This window comes from Mastigoproctus giganteus, chromosome 10, assembly GCF_048544385.1.
Source record: "Mastigoproctus giganteus isolate SK-2022 chromosome 10, ASM4854438v1, whole genome shotgun sequence".
Classification (NCBI taxonomy): Eukaryota; Metazoa; Arthropoda; class Arachnida; order Uropygi; family Thelyphonidae; genus Mastigoproctus; species Mastigoproctus giganteus.
The window spans coordinates 123,781,602-123,806,495 of NC_143584.1; the positions used below are offsets into that span (position 1 = coordinate 123,781,602).

A 24,894-nucleotide genomic window follows, 5' to 3' on the forward strand; every position below is an offset into this window, starting at 1 on the left:
ATAAATGTTCTGCTGACTGAACCCCTTACCCATTCACTTCAGGTCTGTGAAGCTGAAAATAGGATTCGGTCAGCAGGTAAGAATTTAATTTAGATTTTAATTTAATCATCTTATATAAAAATAGGTTAACAGTAACGTAACATAAAAAGAGTTTGTTGTAACCAATTTCTGCTGTAACATTGGATTGTTCCTTTATATCATAACTATAACTTAGACTCTCAAATGTTATTTCAACTTAGAATTAATGACAGTGTAATTGTAAATAGTAATGAACATCTTTTAATTCATCTTAGAACTGATACTTAGTTAAATTGTGACCAAATCAATGTAAAATCTAATTTGTAACCTTTATCTTTGTTTCCCAGATAGCACGGTCTGATGATGGGTATCGGCAAGATACCTGAAACGTTACCCAATGTATATTAGTTTAGTCTAATGCTTAAATAAAATATATTAGTAACTCCACCTGGTATAAAAACGGTTTATGATATATATATTAATAATTCATAATGGATTTAAATATCTTAAGTAAAGAATTAAACATGTAATTTCTACAATTCTACTTGAAATGTGCTTTACAGTTTTGGAAGCGATATTTGAGTGCTTCATGAGGGGTGCTGAGCTTGACAGAGAGAAAATGGAAACAGTAAACCAACAGTATCATTTGTGATATTAAGTATTATTTTAATGTTAACTCATCTGTACTTTTATTTTTAATAATAACTATTCTATCATTAGTGGTAACATATTTTCCAAACACTTTCAGTATTCTAATTTATAAGTTGTAGTATGATCATGTATTATGCAATGTTTTTCATCCTTTCTGAGTATTACTTTTGGGCTAAAGCAGTTTTATTTTTAAAAGTTTTAATATTACATATAAATGTACACATACACATATATAATTGAATAACTAACCAGAAGAGAACTGTCCTCCATAGGGAAATGCATTTTTCACATCTACTGGCATTGAGGTATGGCTGGTTGACAGGTTATTAAATGGAGAAGTCATAAAAGTGTCAGTACTTGCAAGCATTGACCTTAAAAAAAATAAGAACAAACAAATAATAATCTGAAAAAACTATATGTTCTAAAAATAATCTCTAAATTAAGAATACCATTCCAATAATTTTTGAATGTTATGAAAATTTTGCTTACAAACTTATAATTAACAAATATGAAAATCTCAAATGTTCCCACCTTATAATAAAGCAACTAACATACATTCATTTCATTCTGATTTAAAAAATAAAGAAGTGACAAAAAATAATGCATGCCTCAATAACTGTTACACTAGTATACTGATTGAAATAAAGCTATAACTTCTGGTCACAGTGGCTATACTGAATATAAATGGAAATTTATTTATTTTATTTTTTCCTGATTTAATCCTTGGTATACTTGTTATGCCATATCACTTACTGTTGCTGAATAAAGCTATCTCAGGTGGAAATAAGCATAATTAAATTTAAAATGCCTAGAGGGATATTCCAAATGTAAGATATGAGTAGAAACAAGCAGAGCATATAGTAAATATTCATGAATGGATGAACAGTTACTGGTAAAAGACTTATCAAAAGTGTTTTACCAGTAATTGTTGAAGGAATATGAGTACTGGTTTGAAGAACAAGAAGCACTGTGCTAGATTTATGCACACACATGTTACATCCAAACCAAAACGGTCATGAGAGTTGAACAAATACAGAGGTGAGAAAGAAGACTAATTCAATTTCTGCATGCAAAGGGTAACACATGAATGCAAATTCAGCAGGAGCTTATTGCAATCTATGAAAAGGAAACAAGTTTCTATATAGCACACTAGATTCCAAACCATACATGATCAACTACAAATGAGAAGACAACACCGGATGCATTGCCACCCTTATCTGAGAGGATTGACACCTGAAATTTCAAAAAAAATGCAGCAAAGCTGGATATTTTCCTAAAGAGACATCCTTCATGACATCAGTATTAGCTATACAGTACAAGGAAGCTACACGCTTTTGCTGCACTAGCCCAAAAAATATAAAAATTAATAATAAACACAAAAAATATCTCTGTTATTGTGCCATCTCGGAAGGCCCAACACTGTTCTGCTGTTCACCAGGCAGTATTATGAGTTATGGGAAGGGGGGTATGGAAGGTAATCCAAGAAGGCCAGTATACCTCATAAGGTGCAGGTGTGCAGCTATATACATTGACGAATCCTATGTCTTGTCAAGATTTAAAGAACACAGGAAGGAATTGCACTATGGTAGACCTGAAAAATTGGATACAGCCTACCATGCCATCTAGTGTGGCAATTTGAGGACATCTATACTCACCACAGATAAAAACTACAAAAGAAGAACCTTCAAGGAAGCCTTTTTTTTTTTAATTTATTAAGCTCTTTGGTGACCTTTCCTTTCCATTAACAAAAAAACAGGGATCAAATTTTGACAGCTTACATTTGAACATTTTTAAAACAACATTAGAAAAGGAAACTGTTATTTTCCATACCATGGGCGGTACACAATCCAAATATCTGAAACTCCAACAGAATCCCTGTTCAAATCTTTAGTCTGGAACCAGCTCACCATATTCATATTCAAATACAACCTAAGGTTGTATTTGACATTCGTCCATCTGTCCTTGATAACCTTGAACAATATCTTACCTGGTTCTCTTTATATAGCTCTGCAAGGGCAAGTTCTGTTGTTTATATTAAAGTGCAGAAAGTAAGAAGTCCAATTCCTCAAAAGTGTATGTAGTATAATTGTCATGTTTCTATTTAATATTGAACTTGACTATAGAGTTCTAAATCTTCTGTATTCTCAGCATTGTATTAATGCAAGTGTATATATTCCTTAACTTAACATTAGTTGTAATTTCTTAATTAATTCCATAGTTTCATGCTGTGAAGATGTTCTTATATCCCCCCACATCATTTATGGTCTGAAGACAGGGTTCAGCAAGAATCCTGAAACTGAAACATCACCTGCTAACAAATTAGTGTAGTATTGAGCTTGCATTAAAAATTAGTTTTTTGTTAAGCCTATTTGTTGAGAATGATTACATGGTATAATAGGGTTATTTTATTATACATATATATATTTTTTTAATTTTTTATTTATTTATTATTATTTTTTTTTTATTTCATCACCAGCCACTTTCAATCCACTGTAGGTAGGATGAAGGCTTCTCCAGTTCCTTCTGTTTTTGGGCAATGGCCATCCATTTACTGCCCATGAACCCTTGAATTTCATCTGTCATCGTGTCTTCGAGCTATGTGTCCCTCTCCAAGCTATATGTCATCAAGCTACGTTAATATGATAGTATACATTTTACCATATTATAAGTTGTTCGGTGCGACATGAAACATATGCCACATACAAGCCACTGATTGGCATTAGTATTAATAAAGGAAAATCAAAGCAAGGAAGCTAGGCTTATTCATTATCAGCTTTAAAAAAATCACATAGCTTCATCCAGGTATCTGTCCAACTCTTCTTTAAATTGACATAAGTTCTGTAAAGATGAGATAGTTAATTAATTTATTCCAACAGTTAATAACCCTCTTACTTCCCTTAATTTAAATGCATATTCTCTAGTTTGTGCCATCCCCTTTATTTAATTTACTAAAGGCTTAAAAATCTAACTAAATCAACCTACAGACATCTAATTTCAAGATTCTGAAATATATTAAAAAAGTAAGAGATTACCTCAATCTTTTTCGTGGAATAAAATAAGGTGAAAAAAAACGAATTAATAAATTCCCTCACTCACAGAGATACAACCAAATTCGACGTGCAACAGAATCGAAAGCCGAGAGCCCCAACCCGACCCCCGAAACACATCAAACCACCGCAGCAGGACCATGAGTGTGAGAAGAATTTCATTGTCAGAATAAATAATTAAAACCGCTTACGATAATAAATAATTAAAATCACAATTAAAAAGTTTAAAATCACAATTAAAATTTGGATGAACACTCAATTTAAACAAAATGCACAGCTGTTTCCCTTCCTTAAGCAGACCACGCTTTTCCCATGAAAAGCGTGGTCTGCTTAAGGAAGGGAAACTGCTGTGCATTTACTCTTATACTCGAATTCCAAAATTTGAGTATATCACCAAAATTTGAGTACATTTATATTAAAAACAACATTTTCAATTCCAAAATGTTGTTCTGCTCTTACTTATTCTCAGTTGAAAAATGGTGCCACCCAGATAGCACCATTTCAAATCTATCTGGCCTCTCATCAGTGGGTTGGTATGTACCCAAAGGTATAAGAGCTACTAACCTAGTTTTGACTCATTTACATTACAAATGAGGGATACCAAAAGGTATATTTCTTAGAGTAATAAAATTTCAAGGCAGAAAGACACAAAGGAGACGGCAACTGCTGTAAAGGATTTCACAATATGAGGTGTTATAATAATGATGCCTAATATACAAACTTTGGTTTGTCTTAATTTATCTAATGATATTGAACATGCAATTTCACTAAACAATGTCATAGTTTGAATTTTTAATAGTTTGATGCTTTCTTCCCTAAAATGTTATTAGTCTAATGAATATGTATGTAATAAAGAGGAAAAATAATAAAAATCCTTACCCAAAATTATCCATTGTTGTGCTAGGAAATGATGTGTGGTTCCATGCTGCCATTGCAGTAGCATCATTCATTACAGTCCGGGAAGTTAGAGATGATGTATGAGCATTCCATGGTACTTCGTTGCCTGATGTGATAGGTGGAATATGATGGTGAAATTCAGTTGGTGGTACTGCTGCAGCTCCACCTGAACTATTTGTAGTTCCCAAAATGGAGAGCATCTATATGAATTATTAGTTTAATAATTAAATGATATTCAGACTATTCATAGGTTGTATATTAATGAAATATCAATTAAAAATAATAATTACCTAACCTGAATAATTTATTGCTCTAAATATTATAAAATAATATGGAGCTGTTGTCTTTAACACTAAAATCAACTTAGCAGGAATATAAACATTAAGTGGTGTACCTTGTGTGTGTACACAAGATTCGGCTGAAAGGTAATGTTTCATAGTCTAATATCCAAGCACTGAGTAGTAAAAGGAAATTTTCAACTAGGTTCTCCATATAGCTAATAATTTCTAGTTAAATGTACAGTAATATTTTTATGTGGTGTTCATTTATAAGTTATCATTTTTTTCAAAGGAAGCATCTCACATACAGTTCAAACAACTTGCAGTTTGTCAACAACTTTTGTCCCAGTTTGAATTCAAAAGAGATGCATATTTAAATATTACTTGAGATGAATCCTGGATTCACCACTATGACCTAAAAAAGAGGTAGTTCAAGGCATTTCACTGTAAAATATCTCCACGCCCAAAAAAACTAGGTGATAGATGACTCTCATCGACCAGTGCAATGTCACCACTTTGCTTATTGGAAGCTTGAAATGGTGGAACGCATGTTTAGTCTCCAGAGCAGCAAAGCTCTGGCAAACCTCCCTTCCCCACTCCTCCATCATGCAGTATGACTGATGTCTTTTGAGGTTATGATGGACAACCTGGCAAGATCCACTCTTACTTACATTTCGAGGTACAACTCTAAAATGGTGTTCACAGGCCAGCCATTAGATAGTCCACCAGGACTGAACCTATTAAATAAGGCCGCCGTAGCCGAATGGTCAGCCGCACGGGTGCTTAAGCACACGTGCCTTGAGTGACCTGGGTTCAAGCCCATGACTGCTGAATACGGTGCTGTTTCTTGTATTCTCTCTACCTTGTGAACTCCTCTGAGTATAAACAAAATTTATTTTTATTATTGGTAACTCTCTAGGAGGCTTCCAGATCAGCTAGGGTATAATCTCCCTGCCTCTACTCTGCCAGATAGTGACTGGAGAGAATCCGAATAGTGTGTATGTGGGACACATTGTTGAGGTCACATTATGTCAAGGAGCTGGGTACATTCTTGCCATGTGTATGCTATATCCAAGAATTTCATCACTTCATACAGCATGTCCTTGCCACCTTTTCTTACTACTGATTACATCATGAATTGTCAAACTAATAGAACAAACTTATATGCCAAAAGGTCTAGATCTCCCAAACACTTCCTTGTTCATTTCACAAATATACAGTCTCAGCTCCAATCTCAATGATGTCCAATTTCCACTTGCAGTCTGCAAAAACCCCATGTACTCTTTCTGACAGAATCCTAATTATCAGTTGATTCAAACACTGCCCATCTCAGTTGTCCAAATTATTCATTGTATGATTCCTTTCGCTTCAAAGGTGGTACTTGTGCATAGGTTCACTCTAGAATTCCCTGTAAGAGACTAGTAATTTGGAATCTCCTCTTTTTGATCTTCTTTGGCTTAAAATCTTTCTACCACATTGTCAATTCATCTGTTGCCTCTATCATTCTTCTAACTCCACTAATCACTTGAAACTCTGACTTCCTCATCTTGACTTTCTCCAGTCCAACTTTCCTAACAGTGACGTAATTTTCCTTGGTGATTTTAAATTTAACAACTCTAGTTGGCTTCCGTTTTCTAGTCACATGGACCCACCTGGTTGAGATGCTGAGGCTTTTTGCACAGATTGTTCATTTACCTACCAGAATACCAGACAATCCTAACCATGCAACCAGTACTCTTAATATTTTTTTCACAAACAACCCTTCTAAGTACACAGTTGACGTGAGTGGTCCTCTAGGCACCTCAGATCACAACTCGGTGATGGTCACTTCTCCAATGGAGCCTTTCTCTCGTGGCCATTCTCACCTTGTTGTTTGGCATTCATGTAATGCCAAACAACAACATTCAGATTATCCCATTATGTTGTTTGGCATTACAAGTATGTATGCCAAACAACATAATGGGATAATCTGCAAGACTTCTTTTCTTCCTTTCCTTGGTCAGATTGCTGTTTCAAAACTTCTACTGTCAATGTTTGCTCAGATCATGTCAGTGAAATTATTCTTGTAGGGTTGAAATTCTTTATTCCACACTGAACCTTAAAATCTCATCCTTTATCCAAGCCTTGGTTTTCCAATAAATATGCTAAGACTGTTCAAGAGAAGAATATTGCATATCGTAATTGGCTTGTATCCAAATCTCCAGGTTCATTTTTTGACTAAACCAAAGCTCACAACAACTGTAAAGAGGTTATTAATCAGTCCAAACTAGATTTCAAACAGGCTAAGAGTAGAAAACTTCCTTCTTGTCCAAATGGTAATCAAGAATTCTGTCTCTTGCCAAAGCTATTGGCCACAATTTTTGCCCCTCTCTGTTCCCACTTCCTTCAAAACCAGAAGGTTCTATTGCCACTTCAACCAAAGATAAAGCTGACCTACTAGCATCATATTTTTCTTTCAACTTGTGTATTGATGATCTTGGTAAACCACCATTCCCACTAGACTCCTTTCAATGCCTCCTGCAGTCTTCCATCAAAAGGATATCAGAAGGATTTTGAACAATCTTGATGTTAAAAATTCAGTAGCTCAGAACCTGTGCTCCTGAATTTACTCCTGTTCTGTGTCACCTTTTTTTCCCTTTCTTATTCCAAAGGTGTTTTCCCTTCTGCATCAAAATTTGCTCACATCCAGCCAGTTCCTAAAAAGTGTAACCAATCCCTCCCATCCAGTTATCATCCCATTGCACTTACTTCTACTCTTCCTAAAGCAATGGAGAAATCCATTAACTCCCTCTTAAGCTATCTACAAACCTTCCATCTGATCAACAATCACCAATATGGATTCCATCAGTGTTGATCCACTCTTGATATTCTAACTTATGTTACCCATCTAATGACAAATTCAATGGAAATGTTTGGTGAAACTCAAGCAGTTGCTCTTGGCATTTCAAAGGCTTTTTATCGTGTTTAGCATAAAAGTCTTCTAAATACACTTCTATCTTAAGGTTAACCAACTGTTTTTTGTAATTGGGTATCCAGTTTTCTCTCTGACTGCTCACTGCAGGTGACAGTAGATGGCTCTCTGTATTCTAACTTCTCCTCTAATGCTGATGTTCCCCAGGGTTCAGTTCTTTCTCCCACTCTTTTCCTCTTGTATTTTAATGATCTTCTTCCATTGACCAGTAATCCTATCCATAGTTTTGCTGATGATAGCACATTGCATTGTACCTTCCAGTTTGAGAAAACGTGCCCTGCACAAGCAGGTTCAACTTCTAGAATAGCCACTGCTAATTCCTTAATTGCTAATCTCCATTAGTAGGTAATTCTCTAGTGGGACAAAGATAACTTAGTTGATTTCAATCCTTCTAAAACTCAGTCCTGTCTTATAGCTCACAAAAAGGATTCTTCTGCTCCTATGCTCATCTTCAATGACCCTCTGATTTCTAGGCAAAATTGTATATCTCTATTACCTTGACTTCTAATCTCTCTTGGCATAGGCACATCACAAATATTGCTCCTCTCCATCAAAAAAACTGGGTTTTCTCTTTTGCCCTCTGTATTACTTTTCTCACAAAGAGCTATTCACTCTGTACAAATCCTCCCTACCATGAAATATTATTCCCACATCTGGGGCGGTGCACCCCAAAAACCTCTCTGGGACTTCTCAATCCCATTCAAAGAATGGCAGTTAGGTAATTAATGACTCATCTCTAACAGAGTCCCTCCACTCTCTGTCTCATAGACATTCTGTTTCTGCTGCATGCCTTTTCTATAGATACTTCCATGGGCACTGTTCTTCTGAAATGGCTTCTATAATTCCAGCTCTCTCTTCCAAACCAACCTGAACTCATGCCACAACCAGTCAACGTTCTTTTACAATCCAACTTCAAACTCACAGAACTAACTATTCTTCTGCTTCATTTATTCATTCAACTTCCATTTTCTGGAACAACCTTCCTTCATATGTATTTTCCTAGAAATTACAATCTACAGAAATTCAGGTCTAATGTCAACAAGTATTTTTTTACATCTTTCCCAACCTTCAACCCATGCATAGTACTAAGCACTATGGGTTTTAATACCTGTTGTGTTTGGGTTTTCATTAAAAAAAAAAAAAAAAAAAAACTGAGGTACTGAGACTTTGGACAAGCTCAAAAAAATTCAAAAAAGTAAGGCCTGGCTGTACAGCTTCGACATAAGACATGCAACTGCACTGCAGCCTCACAACACTAGCACAAATTTCATCATTGGATTTGAAGTTCTCCCGCAGCCTTATAGCCAACTTTGGCCCCAAACTTTTTTTTTTAATCAATTAGTTCAGGAATAATATTGTCCTGAAACTGCAGAGTCAGAGCAAATTGTGAAGTCACAACAAGATCAGTGATTCATCTAAACATACTATAGCATAAATCATTCATTTCTCTGTAGTCAATCTGAATTAGCACTCTTAAAACAGACCTCAGGGAGAGGGAAAAACAACTACAATAATCACCCCAACTCATATAATATATCACAAAATCTTCAATAAGAATAAAAAAAAAAAAAAAAAACTAGATACAGAGTAAATATAGGATACAACTGCATATTTAATATAAAATAAAATACAAAGATAAAATTATGAAGATAAAAGTGATAAAATACCAGAGCTTTCAAAGGTGGCTGCCTCCTTTTTGAATAGTTTAATTTTACACTGACAGTACAAATAAATAACACAGCAGGTTCATGGGATTATCCTTCACACATGCATGAAGACCAGAAATGTCCCAAAACAAAACCATTCATCCTATCCAAGGATAGCAGCCATGAACAAAGCCCCCTGTCTATTAATGGTGTCATATTACCAAGGGAAAATTAATAAGCTCTCAAGCCATTTCTAATGCTAATACCTATGTAAATGATCAATGATAATTGCATTCCCTGTTGAAATTTGATGATTTTCCTCCCAAGAGTGCTCAGCCAGAGCAGATTTCCCATAATCAGATGACTATTGCTATTACATACTCACCCTATGTGATCCTTAAAACTACAAGTTGACTGCCCTACATAAATAATATTCTCCACAATCCAAATATTCGAACTTGTTTGTTTGTTATTTGGTTTTTAGGAGCATTAGCAACTAAGGCCATATTGCTCCGGGTTATGCGGTGGTCATTTCCTGACCTTTCCGCCTCCTCCGTATTTGGTGGTGACAGGCTCGAACCCCGGTCTAATCAAGAAGCGTGTGCTACGCACTGCTGCTCCTTCCCACCTGGCTACGGAGGCGCCGTATTCGAACTTGTATGTAGTTCCATTTGTACCTTTGTTAGGTAGAGATTCCTTAACCCTTGGCAAAACTGTATGCAGCCTCCACCCCAACAATTGCACACAGTTTCTGATAGATCTGTAATATCCTCGAGATCCATTCTATTATGCTTGGATAGTGAAGAATATATGTGGTGTGAATGCTTCTCTCTTTCTCTCTCTCTCTCTTCCCCCAAACATACTTGCCCAAAATCCTCTGGTGGGACTACTGCAGCATCTCTGACAATAGACCAAGTGTTACAGCAGATCTCCAAAACTATGGTGGGGGAGAGAATGTTTATACCCCCCTCCTTTTTTTTTTTTTGGCTGATGCTGCATAAGCTCATACACTTGCTTTCTTGCATCACATGCCACTATTACTACCCAGTGCCACCACACATATTCTTTACTGTCCAGGCATATCAAAATGGATATCAAGGCTATTATGGACCAATTAGACATGCTGTGTACAGCTGCTGAGGCAGAGGCTGCATGCAATTGTGTCAAGGTAAAGCACCTTTACCTGCGGAGGGTACAAGTGGAACTACATACAAGATCAGACGTCTGGATTGTGGGGAATGTTATGTAGGAGAGTCAGCACCAGGTTTAAAGATCACATGGGGGAGCATGTAAGGACAATAGATTCGGCTGATTATGAGAAATCTTCTTTGGCTGAGAACGTTTGGGAGGAAAATCAAACTTCTACAGGCAGTGCAATTATCACCATTTCTATGATGATGGTGATAATTGCACTGAAATAGCCTGAGAACTTATGAATTTGTTCTTTGGAACACAATATCATTAACATAGATGGGAAGTTCACATTCATTCCATGTTTGAGGCTATGATCCTTGGATAGGATGAACTGTTTGCCTATCACACTCCCAGGCCATTTCTAGTCTCCATACATGTGTAGAGGATAATTGTCATGATCCTTCATGTACTGAGCCATGATCCTCCTGTGTTATTTAAGGCTAGAGCATCATCATAAAAGTGCACTATTGGCAAGGGAGGCAATCACTTTTGAAACTTCGGTGTTGTTTTATCGCTTTTAAGCACTGAACTTGCAAAAATTCATGCCAATAAACATCACAGTGACACCTTAATTGATAACATTTTCATTAACACTCCAAATATTCTTCTTAATCTATATAATGCGTGCCTTTTGCATGGTTATTTTCTAGCATCATAGAAACATGCCATCTTTACAATAATTCAAAAAGCAGGTAAACCTCCTCAAACCAAAGATCTTACAGATCAACTGACCTACTGTCTAATGCTGTCAAGGTTATAGAAAGACTGACAGAATTAGACTGACAGCTTACAGAATTACTGATCTTCAGCATGCTGCACACGCCATATCATCCCTTCAGTTTGGTTTTTGACTTGGACTTAGATGTGAGAATGCTCTCGTTTAATTACGGAAGTTAATGCGCAACTGAACCTATAAAAAATCCTGTGGTTAAAGAAGTAATGCATAATCATCCAGACAGGAATGCAATTATACTGCAATCGCAGAGTGGATTTGTTCAGGGACAACTACTGTACAAATTGGAGTAGTGTGGCATTAAGAGAAAGTTACTGCTATGAATAAAAGGTCTTGTCTGACCAATCTGATTTGATACCATGATGCAGTAACAGGAACTGGATGCGAAAAAATTATTTTGATATCATATACTTGGATTTCAGGAAAGCTTTTGATGCTGTTGCACATAAAAGATTTCTGTACAAATTGGAGCAGTGTGACATTAAGGGGCAAGTTAACTGATATGGATAAAGGGATCATTGAGTGGGAGAAGACTGAGTGGTTATTAATGGACACTGGTCTTCATGGACTAATGTTATTAGTGGAGTCCCAGAGTTCAGTGCAGGGAACATTGTTGTTTTCTATATTTATTATTGAAGGTGTATCAGGCTTAATGTCTAAGCTTGATACAAAAGTTAGCAGGGTAATAATGACAGTAATCAATATATGCTACTGCAACAGGGTCAACAACAATTAGGCAGATGGACTGAGAAATGGCAGTTGAAGTTTTAACGTTGACAAATGCAAGATACTGCATATAGGTAGCAAGTAATCTCAGATTAACAAACCAACTGTATGGTACTACACTCAGGGTAATGGAAAATAAACACTTGGAGGTAATTATACAGTCAGATATGAAGTTCTCTAAGCAATGCTCAAAGACTACCAGGACAGCTCATGGGGTTTTGTCAATGATAAACATGAAGTTTTCTAGCAGGGATAAGGAGATGATTATTCCATTGTACAAGGCAATGAAGTAGAAGAACTAGATTGGTGAGGGGAACAAAGGGGTTGCTCTTACCAAGAAAGGCTTAAGTTCCGCAAATTGCAGTGTCTGGAGACTAGGCACCTGCAAGGTGATCTGATTTAGCTGTATAAAGCTTTGAATGGTTTGAGCAAGCCGTGCTGATGGGATTCTTCCTCTTGCTCAGATTATGCACTTGAGCGGCATAAATTCAAACTGAAGAAAGACAGTTGCAGAATATATGTGCATAAATTTGCCTTTAGCAAGTGAGCAGTTGATTGCCGAACAAATTTCCATCTGTCATTGTGGAAGTTGATAGCTTGAACTCCACTCAATTTTTAATGGTGAAATGTGAACGAAAATAAAATGCATACTCTTAACATTGCAACAAAATACTGAAATTATTAATATAATTAGAAAATATTAAAATTTAGGAAATCTCTCCAAAGAGTTTAATGTGGGGGGAAATTAGGAAATCTCTCCAAAGAGTTTAATGCTAATAATCAACAAAAATTCCAATGCTATAACAGAATTTGTGTCGATTATGGATAGTGAAGGAGGTTCTAGCAGGAAAAAGATGATGTTGAAACCTGAAAATGCCGCTTTAGAGAGTGCACTCACTTTATTTTTTTGTTTTCTTCAGAGCGAAGTTGTCTGGCCCAATGTTGTATGAAAAAGCAATGGATTTTAATCGAAAATTAAGAGGTAATGAAAGTTTTAAAGCAAGCTGAAAAACTTGGCTGAAAAGTTGGCTGAAAAACTTTAAACCGAGACAGGGTATACGTGAACTAGATATTCGTCTGCAGAAACTTTCTGCAGATGAATCGGAAGCGGGGTATTTGAAAAGTAAGTTCGTTTCAGTTAAGCAAAATACGAAAAAGAAAACATTTATAATGTTGATGAGACGGGCTTATTTTGAAACATCCTTATTGTTTTAATTTTCACATCCTTATTGTTTTATTTTCTGATCCAACTCAATCACTTTCCTTTTCTTGGTAGATTTACTAGTACCACTGTCACTTATTCTCTTTGTGGGCATCATCATCAGCCATTTTCAATCCACTCCAGGATGAAGGCCTCTCCAGCAACTTTCCAGTTCCTTCTGTTTTGAGCACTGGCCATCATCATCATCATCAGCCATTTTCAATCCACTGCAGGATGAAGGCCTCTCCAGCAACTTTCCAGTTCCTTCTGTTTTGAGCACTGGCCATCCATTTACTACTCAAAAACTCATGAATTTCATCTATCCATCTCCGCCTTTGTCTTCCAGGTTTTCTTCTAGCTCCTCTTGGGTACCATTCTGTTATTTTCTTAGTCCATCTGTCATCATGTCTTCGAGCTATGTGTCCTGCCCAAGACCATTTTAGTTCTTTAGTTTTGATAAGAATGTCCTTTACTTGAGTTTGCTGCCTAATCCATGTGTTTCTCTTCTTATCTAACAGTCTGATTCCCAATATAATTCATTCCATTCTTCGCTGTGTAGTTCTTAGCTTCTCTTCCATTCTTTTGGTGAGTGCCCAAGTTTCACTTTTGTAAGTCACGGTGGGGAGTATACATTGATTCATTATTTTACGTTTCAGACAAACTGGGATATTGCTCTTCAGAATGTGACTATATTTCCTGAATGCTATCCATCCAAAATTTATTCTTCTCTTGACTTCCAGCCATTTATCATTATTACAGCTAATAACTTGTCCCAGATAAGTATATGACTCCACCTTTTCAATTACTGCTCCTTCAATCATTATTTCCCTTTCCGTGGCATACTTGTTCATCATTACTTTTGTTTTAGCCATATTCATCTTTAGTCCAAAATCCTTACTAACTGTGCATAACTGATTAAGATTTTCCTCTAATTCTTTGGGATCGTGGCTTATGACCACAATGTCATCTGCAAATCGTAAATGGTTTAGGTACTCTCCGTTCACATTGACTCCTTTCTGCGACCAGTCTAATCTTCTGAAAGCTTCCTCAAGGGCAGCAGTAAACGGCTTCGGAGATATTGTGTCTCCTTGTCGAACTCCTTTCTCGATTTTAAATTTGCTACTGTCTTTGTCTAGTCTAATAAAGGATGTAGCACTCTCATATATTTTTTTCAAAAATCATAATATATGGAGTATCTATGCCTTGTCTTTCCAGTGCCCGAAACATTGCCTTATGCTGTATGGAGTCAAATGCCTTTTCATAATCCACGAATGCCAGGCATAATGGTGTTTTATATTCATTTGCTTTCTCCATTAGCTGTGATATTACGTGAAGGTGATCCATAGTTGAGAATTCTGTCCTAAAGCCAGCTTGCTCTTTCGGTTGATTCTCATCAAGTATTCTTTCTATTCTGTTAGTAATGACCCTTGTGAACAACTTGTAGATATGGGATAACAAGCTAATTGGTCTATAATTTGCAATTTCTGATTTATCTCCTTTCTTATGCAGCAAAACTATGATTGCATTATTCCACTGCTTAGGCATCACACCTTTTCTAATGCACTTTGTGAAGAGCCTTGCCAGTTTCTGTGTTATGTCTCTTCCTCCCAATTTTAACAACTCTACAGTAACTTCATCTTCCCCCGGGGCTTTCCGATTCTTCATTTTCTTCAATGCATGTTCTACCTCATCAGGAAGAATATCGGGTATGTCGTATGTGTTGCTACTTTGCAATCCATCTTCCCCACTGCTGGTATCATTCCCTCGCTCCTTGTATAATTCTCTATAGTAGTCTTCTGCTATTTGAATTATGCCTTCTCTGCTGTTTATAAGTACACCATCGCTATTCTTCAGTTTCAGTATCATTTGTCTTTCTGTATTACTGCTCATGGCTGCTGATTTAAATCCTTTGTTTTCCCTTAATGCTTGTTCTACTTTTCTTGTGTTAAATCTTCTTATGTCCTCTCTGAGTCTCTTTCTAATGGCTGGCCATCCATTTACTACCCACAAACTCATGAATTTCATCTATCCATCTCCGCCTTTGTCTTCCAGGTTTTCTTCTAGCTCCTCTTGGGTACCATTCTGTTATTTTCTTAGTCCATCTGTCATCAAGTCTTCAAGCTATGTGTCCTGCCCAAGACCATTTTACTTCTTTAGTTTTGATAAGAATGTCCTTTACTTGAGTTTGCTGCCTAATCCATGTGTTTCTCTTCTTATCTCACAGTCTGATTCCCAATATAATTCGTTCCATTCTTCGCTGTGTAGTTCTCAGCTTCTCTTCCATTCTTTTGGTGAGTGCCCAAGTTTCACTTCCATAAGTCATGGTGGGGAGTATTACATTGGTTCATTATTTTACGTTTCAGACAAACTGGGATATTGCTCTTCAGTATGTGACTATATTTCCTGAATGCTATCCATCCAAAATTTATTCTTCTCTTGACTTCCAGCCATTTATAATTATTACAGCTAATAACTTGTCCCAGGTAAGAATATGACTCCAATTTTCAATTACTGCTCCTTCAATCATTATTTCCCTTTCTGTGGCATACCTGTTCATCATTACTTTTGTTTTAGCCATATTCATCTTTAGCCCAAAATCCTTACTAACTGTGCATAACTGATTAAGATTTTCCTCTAATTCTTTGGGATCATGGCTTATGACCACAATGTCATCTGCAAATCGTAAATGGTTTAGGTACTCTCCGTTCACATTGACTCCTTTCTGCGACCAGTCTAATCTTCTGAAAGCTTCCTCAATGACAGCAGTAAACGGCTTCGGAGATATTGTGTCTCCTTGTCGAACTCCTTTCTCGATTTTAAATTTCGTACTGTCTTTGTCTAGTCTAATAAAGGAGGTAGCATTCTCATATATTTTCTTCAAAATCATAATATATGCGGTATCTATATGCCTTGTCTTTCCAGTGCCCGAAACATTGCCTTATGCTGTATGGAGTTGAATGCCTTTTCATAATCCACAAATGCCAGGCATAATAGTGTTTTATATTCATTTGCTTTCTCCATTAGCTGTGATATTACATGAAGGTGATCCATAGTTGAGAATCCTGTCCTAAAGCCAGCTTGCTCTTTCAGTTGATTCTTATCAAGTATTCTTTCTAATCTGTTAGTAATGACCCTTGTGAACAACCTGTAGATATGGGATAACAAGCTAATTGGTCTATAATTTCCAATTTATCTCCTTTCTTATGCAGAAAAACTATGATTGCATTATTCCACTGCTTAGGCGTCACACCTTTTCTAATGCGCTTTGTGAAGAGCCTTGCCAGTTTTTGGGTTATGTCTCTTCCTCCCAATTTTAACAACTCTACAGTAACTTCATCTTCCCCCGAGGCTTTTTGATTCTTCATTTTCTTCAATGCATGTTGTACCTCATCAGGAAGAATATCGGGTATGTCGTATGTGTTGCTAATTTGCAATCCATCTTCCCCACTGCTGGCGCCATTCACTCACTCCTTGTATAATTCTCTATAGTAGTCTTCTGCTATTTGAATTATGCCTTCTCTGCAGTTTATAAGTACACCATCGCTATTCTTCAGTTTCAGTATCATTTGTCTTTCTGTATTACTGCTCATGGCTGTTGATTTAAATCCTTTGTTTTCCCTTAATGCTTGTTCTACTTTTCTTGTGTTAAATTTTGTTATGTCCTCTCTGAGTCTCTTTCTAATGGCTTTGTATAACTCAGTATACTCAATTTTTTCCTTGTCAGTGTTTATCTTGCTCTTAATTTGTCACCTTCGGTCCATCATGACAAGTGTTTCTTGACTAACTTTTTCTTCTTTGGATTTCTTTTTCCCTATAGGTTTCTTGGGCTTTATCACTTTCAGAGTTGTAATATTCCTCATCGATATCTTGATCCTGAGCAGTCTGCAGAAGCTCAAACTTGTTCTTAAGTTCCAGTACATACTGCTTTTTCTCCTCTTCTGTTATCTCAAAGACCTTTGTATTATTTACTCGAGTCAATTTTTTCCTTTTTTTTCTTACATCTATATCAAGTGTGCATATTGCCATTCCGTGATCACTTCCAACGTTTACCTTATTCAGGACAGTAACATCATCACAATATATCTTATGTTAATGAGGATGAAGTCGATTTCATTAGTTGTTAATCCATTTGGACTCTTCCATGTCCACTTTCTGTTCACCCTTTTCTTGAAAAAAGTGTTCATTACTGACAATCCTTGAGATTCTGCAAATTCCACAAGTCTTTCGCCTCTTTCATTTCTTTCACCAATTCCAAAATTTTCTATAGTTCCCCTTTCTGAGCTGTTTTGTCTTTTTCCAACCTTAGCATTGAAGTCCCCCATAATAATAGTGTAGTGGGTTTTCTGCTCATCTAGAAGACTCTCAATTTCGGTGTACATTTCTTCATCATCATGGCTCGATGTTGGTGCATAAATCATTATAACCTTTAGCTTGTACCTCTTAGAAAACTTGAGTATTAGTCATCCTTGGTGATGTACTTTTCAATTCCAAAATGTTGTTTTTTAAATCTTTATGGACCAGAAACCCAACTCCACCTTCACTCCTTTCACTGTTTCCATTGGTGTACAGTAGATTTCCACTTGATAAACTTATAAGTGATTCATTTCTTCTTCTTGTTTCAGCCAAACCGATGATATTCCAATTCACATTTTCTAATTCCTTTTCCAGCTCTGATATCCTGTCTTCACCGATGAGTGATCTTACCTTGTAACAGGCCAGGTTCAGTTTCCGTGCATGCAGCCTGGTCGTACCCAGAGATTCTTAGCACCCTCTGCTTCCACTCTGATCCTCTCGCTGCTGTAAGAGATGGAGTGAAAGCCGCTGGGGACTGAGGTCAAAAGATAACTGTCTGTAAAGCACTTCCCAGGATTAAGGCAGAAACACATTATTATCATCTCACGCGAGCTCACATTTTACTAAAGCACATTTCTGGAGGTCACTACCATGAAATGAAAACAATTTGCACTTTCCAGTTTATTGGGCTTTTCAGTTAGTGCAATTCATTATAAATGTGTAGTAAAATCAACCTTATTGCATTTGCAATAATACCGATAGGTGGAATTATGTGGTTTTTATGTTATTATGGTGAAATATGAACTTCACTGAAATCTTCAGTCATATAAAAAACAAATTTTTAGAATCTACTCTTTATTTCTATTTTTTAGGCTTCATACAGCTTTGTAAACTTGTTCCTCCGTAGTTCACTTGTGCAATCTGTGCATGCTGTGTTCATCATTATTGATTCCTTAATTTTTTTTACTATATTAAATTTTACAATCCTAAAAAACAAATAGGTGAAAATAAAATTTACGTAAGTCCGAATTTACGTAACTCGGGCTTGCCGCTTACGTAACAAAAATTCAAGGCAATGTATCTACTGGAAGCTGCATTATAAATTTCAAACACCATTGTTTGAAATGTATTTTGTCTTGAATGAAAACGATCACTGTCATATTTGACTAACCAAATATGATCACCTTGCACTGTTTTATTCTGGAACCTTCCTTATCATAAAATTAAATAGTAGTAAGCAAAGCTTTAATGTACCAAAAGTAATTTATTATGGTATGGGCATGCAAATGTCTTCTTCTTCTAACAGATTGGGAGTCGTCGTCATCTGCCATCATTCCACAATTCCACGGGTTGATGTATGAAGCCTCGCCACCATGCCCTGTCCTTCTCTCTGTTGTTAATTTCACTCCAGTTTCCTCCTCTCTTAATGACCAGTCTTTATCATGTCCTGCCACCTCATTATTGGTCTCCTTCATGGTCTTTTGTCTCTTAATTGTAAATCAAACATTCTTCTTGGCAAATGCCTCTCGTTCATCTTCTTGACATGAACCAGACCTTTCAATCCTATTCTGGAGTTTTTCAATCTGAATTCTCTCCCTAATCACATCATTCCTGATTTTGTCACGTCTTGTCTTTCCAGCTATGCTCCTCACAAATTTCATTTCTGCCCTCTGCATTCATCCTTTTTCCTTATAGTCCAAGTACCAGATGCATACGTCACAATTGGTACATAACAGGTCTGATATATACACTTTAGTGGCATGTTCCTGTTCCAGATCAGATCTCTTGTCTGCCAATAAAAATTCCCATCCACTTGTATCCTTATACTTGTTTCTTCATCTACCACTCCAGTCTTTGTAATGGCACTTCCTAGATACCTGAAGTTGTTAAATCATTTTTAGCTCTTTCTCTACCATTGTAATGCATCCATCAGGCTCCCTACTCCTCTTTAGAACCATTACTTCACTCTTCTCCTGACTGAAAACCAGTCCAAATTCAATGGTCATGCTAGCCCACATATCAACTTGCCGTTGCACTTGTTCCCTGCTCTCTCCCCATATACAGAGGTCATCTGTGAAGAGCATGACTTTCATCTGGTCTTGTCTAAGTTGTTCTGCCACTCTACATCGCACATCATTCATGACAGCTATGAACAGCAGTGGTGATAGGACTCCTCCTTCCCTCAAATCTGATGTTATTTTGAAGCTCTCCATCAATCCCATTGCTGTTCTTACTTTGCTCACTGTGTTGGTGTACATATTCTCAATTCTCTCCACAAAATGTTCTTCTATCCTCAAATTTTTCAAACCCACCCACACTTTCTCTCTCTTCATGGCATCAAACACTTTCTTTATGTCCAAAAATGCCATCCATAATTCTTTATTATGTTCATAACATTTTTCCATCAGTTGCCTGATGCAAAAAAATTTTTTTTTTTTTTTTTTTTTTCGATTTGGTAGTTGTTGGCGCATCGGCTTCTGTGGCCATATTGCACCTCCCACGGTTTTTGCAGTACTTTGATCCAAGCCCGAGGCGGGAATCGAACCCGCGACCTTTGGGTTGCCGGGCAGGTACTTTATCCACTCGGCTAGCCCGGTCGGCTGCAAAAAATTAGATCCACCATTGATTTGCCAGGCTTAAAGCCACACTGTTCCTCAGCCATCCTATTTTCAATCGTTCCTCTCATCTTCCACTTTAACACTCTCTTGTACAGCTTACTCATATGTGATGTCAGTGTGATGCTTCTATAGTTAGAACGCTTCTTCCTGTTCAGGCGCTTCAGTAGCCAGGTGGGAAGGAGCAGCAGTGCGTAGCACATGCTTCTTGATTAGACCGGGGTTCGAGCCCGTCACCACCAAATATGGAGGATGCGGAAAGGTCAGGGAAGGACCACCGCATATCCCGGAGCAATATGGCCTTAGTTGCTAATGCTCCTAAAAAAAAAAAAAACAAATAACAAATCTTCCTGTTCCCCTTCTTGAACAATGGGATGATCAAACCTTTCCAGTCCTTAATCACCTGTCTCTCATTCCAGATCTTGCAGAACAGTCCAACACTATCCCTGCCTTGCCTGTAGCCTTCAGCATCTCTCCATTTATCTCATCTATATGAGCAGACTGACTTACTTGTCTTGATGTATTTCCATGCCTGCACTACATCAAGTCTGTCTGGTCTCTCTCCGTACCTTCTCTTTCATCCCCTCTTTTATGATCAATCTGCCTTTGTACCTTTTTCTGGCTGTCCTGCACATTCAACAGATTTTCAAAATATTTCTTCCATGTTTCTCTTCTCTTCATTCTTGGTTATTAGGTTCTCATTCTCATCCATCATGTATTTGCTCTGCTCACAATCTCTTCTCCTATTCCTCACCATACCATACAACATCTTTTTATTACTGTTGATACCTTGCCTTAGAGTTTCACTCCAGTCTTCTCTTCTCGTTAACTATCCTCTTGGCCTCTCTCTTCACAGTTTTGTATCTCTCGTTATTCTCATTTCTTTTCTGGAAGTAGGTCCTGAATGCATTAATCTTGTTTTTCACAGCCTCTCATCATGTCATTCCACTAGGGAGTTTCTTTCCATCTCCTTCTATTGTTTGTCCTTCCGTATACCTGCTCTGTCAGTCCTACTATGCAGTCTTTCAATGCTTTCTGTTCTGATTCCACCCTGTTCACCACCGTCTTAGGTACAAGCTTCCTGAACTCTTCTCTGAACATCATTCCCTTTTCCTCTTCTTTCAGCTTCCACACCCATATTTTTCTCTCTTGTTATTTTTGTTCTCTTCAATTTAGGGAATCTTAAAACTCCAACAACCCAAGGAGACACTCAGAATGACCTTGACATCCACTAGTCTTCTATATTGCTCCTTATCCACGAGTATATAGTCAAGGAGGAATTCCTATTGACTGTCCCAACCACATCTTGTCACTTTGTGACTCTTTCTCTTCTTGAACCAGGTGTTTCCTATGACCAAGCTGTTCCATAAAGAGAAATCCAACAGCCTATCATCATTCCTAGGTCCCCAACTATGCGGACCCATAATGTATTCTAGTCCTTGTCTCTCCACCCCGACTTGTGTTCACATCACCCATGATGACTATATCTCCACTTGAAATATTCTCTTCAAGCTTGTCCTCAAACTCCAGCTTCTCTGTTTCTTTCTTCGCAACCAGTTTGTGGTGCATAGCATTGTACTATCTTCAATGTTTCACTGTCATTCATTTGCGGTTTAATTGACATGTCTATCACTGATATTAATCGCCTCCAGTAGCCTTTCCTTAATCCTGTGATCTATAATGATGGCTACACCCTTCGCTACATCACCCCCAGACCAATATAGGTAATGGCCTCCTCTTAACTCTCTACACCCATTTCCTTTCAATTTTGATTCACTCAATCCAAGTATGTTTATCTGCCCTTTAAAATGTCCACACACTCCCCAATTTTTCCTGACAATGTCATAATACTGAGTGTGGCTAGTTTAATATATATCATCATCAGGCTTGTGGCTGTCACAGATACTACCAATAAGATCAGGTGTGTCACGTCCGGTCTTATTACTTTTGAAGGCAATAAATTTAAGCTACTGATCTGCCAAACCTGTCACAGAACAGATAGTAATTACTTTCCAATATTCCCAAAGGAGATCATCTGAAGACAGTGTAGTTTAGAAGACAGTAAAAGAGTTGACAAGTGGTAATTATGGCCAGCTGGATGGCATTCATTGTGTGAAAATTTATGCCAAATTTCAGCAATAGAGATTGCTGAAATTTGAAATGGAGAAATGAAAGAAAACCCTTCTGTTGATAGCTGTTGAGCTTTGTGGATAGAGTATCAATATTATAGAATTAATTAGTTGTAATTTGAACTGGGTCAAATTTACCCTGGGGATCAGCTATGTAAAAACATTACAAATTTATTGAATAGATTATCTTATACAAACAAATAATAGCATGTAATTATATGTTGTTGTTGTTGTTGTTAGGTTTGTTGGTGCATCAGCAACTGTGGCTATAATGCACTGATTTCTGACTAGTATATCTTTGTTGTTGATGCTGATTCTGATAAAAATTTAAACGAGGTGATATTTATCAATTGATTTTAGGAAAACAAAAACATCATCCATATCTTGACGATCTTCTAGAACATTACGTAGTGTTAATTGATTGGAATTTTTGAAAAGTAAGGAGAAAGCAGTTTTTCGTTCTCTTAAATATAGTGGGCATCCAATAACGATATGCTTTACAGTGAGTGGGCATGAACAGTTACTGCATTGTGGGGCATCTTCCTTTTTTAATAAATAACTGTGAGTGAGGTATGTGTGACCAATGCGCAGTCGCACTAGTACAGTTTCTTCTTTTCTATTTTCCCTTAGACTGGATCGCCACTGTTTGGGTTCTTTCTTTATTTCAATAAGTTTATTATTTGTTTCTTTTTCCCATATATGTTTCCACTGCTCTTTAGAGGTCTGCTGTATAATGGATTTAAAGTCAACATAAGGTGTCCTGAAATTGGGAGAAATAGGATTTGAAGCATTTTTGGCAGCTAAATCTGCCTGTTCATTTCCTGGGATTCCAGAGTGTCCAGGAATCTTCTTTTCTTCTTTTCTATTTTCCCTTAGACTGGATCGCCACTGTTTGGGTTCTTTCTTTATTTCAAAAAGTTTATTATTTGTTTCTTTTTCCCATATATGTTTCCACTGCTCTTTAGAGGTCTGCTGTATAATGAATTTAAAGTCAACATAAGGTGTCCTGAAATTGGGAGAAATAGGATTTGAAGCATTTTTGGCAGCTAAATCTGCCTGTTCATTTCCTGGGATTCCAGAGTGTCCAGGAATCCAACAAAAAATTATGCGGTGTCCACATGCATGAATTGCCATTAACTGAGTCCAGATTTGTTGTACCAGAGGATGACTGTTGGGGCGTTTACATTGCATACAATTCACGGCACTTAATGAATCGGTATATATTATGGATTGAGTATATGAGGCTTCTTTTATTTTCTCCAGGGCTAGTAAAATACCATACAACTCAGCAGTATAATTACTACATTCTGAAGGGAGCTGTTTGGCGATGATAGCATCTGGCAGGACTACAGCTGTACCAACTTTACTGGCAGTCTTGGATCCATCCGTATATAGCTGCACGTAACTGCTAAACTGAATTGAGTGGGCCAGATGTAATTGTCTGATGTTAATATATGGAAGATTATTCTTTCCCCATTTCTGATAGTATTTTTCAATATCTATCGTGGGTATTTGCCATGCTGGATTTGCATGCTAGTATCCTGCATTATATTATTCATACTGAGTCCCCAGCTAGTGTTTAGAGCTTGAAGCCTAATGCCAGATGGTTTGTTGAGACGTGATTTAGTACGATAGAGGTTTTCCCATTTTGGTCTGAAGAGATATTGCCATATCGGGTGATGTGGAAAGCTGCTGATTTTTGCAGCATAATTTAGGAGAAGAATTTGTCGCCGAAGGTCTAGCGGCGGTTCATTGGCTTCCGTATATAGACTTAAAATGGGAGATGTACGAAAGGCACCCAGTGCTATTCGAAGTGCACTATGATGAATGGGATCAAGCCATTTCAATACACTTGGCCTGGCTGAGGCATATGCAGGAGATGCATAGTCTAAGCGGGATCTAATTAATGAGTGGTATAAATGTAGTAACATGTACCGATCTGCACCCCATGACATAGAGGAGATTACTCTGAGAATATTTAGTTTCTTAAGACAGCTGGTACAAATATATTTTATATGTTCAAGGAAGTTTAATTTTTTATCAAGTATTATACAATATCAAGTATTGTCAATATCAATATCAATATCAATGTCAATTGACAATATCAAGTATTGTCAATGATATATAGGAATTTTTCTAGCAGGGATAAGGAGGTGATTATTCCCTTGTATAAGGCAATGGTCAGGCCACACCTAGAGTACTGTATACAGGCCTGGAGGCCTCATTTCAGGAAGGATGTAGAGCTGCTGGAACGAGTACAGAGAAGGGCAACTAGATTGGTGAATGGGACAAAGGGGTTCTCTTACGAAGAAAGGCTTAAGTTTTGCAAATTACAGTGTCTGGAAACTAGGCACCAGCGGGGTGATCTGATAGAGGTGTACAAAGCCTTGAATGGTTTGAGCATGCTCAATGCTGATGGGATTCTTCCTCTAGCTCAGAAAAATCACCTGAGAGGGCATAAATTCAAATTGAGGAAAGACAGATGTAGGATAGAT

General features: G+C 37.1%; 1 protein-coding gene across 1 annotated transcript in view; it reads right to left on the reverse strand.

The window, feature by feature from the left end:
• LOC150079266 (paired box protein Pax-7-like) overlaps nt 1-24,894 on the reverse strand; it is a 168,451-nt gene that overhangs the window by 22,377 nt on the left and 121,180 nt on the right. Inside the window, exons 9-10 of the mRNA XM_090382436.1 lie at nt 4,596-4,813; nt 919-1,040 (exon numbers count right to left, since the gene is read on the reverse strand). Coding sequence (XP_090238562.1) covers nt 919-1,040; nt 4,596-4,813 — 340 coding nt within the window. The remainder of the gene's footprint in view (nt 1-918; nt 1,041-4,595; nt 4,814-24,894) is intronic.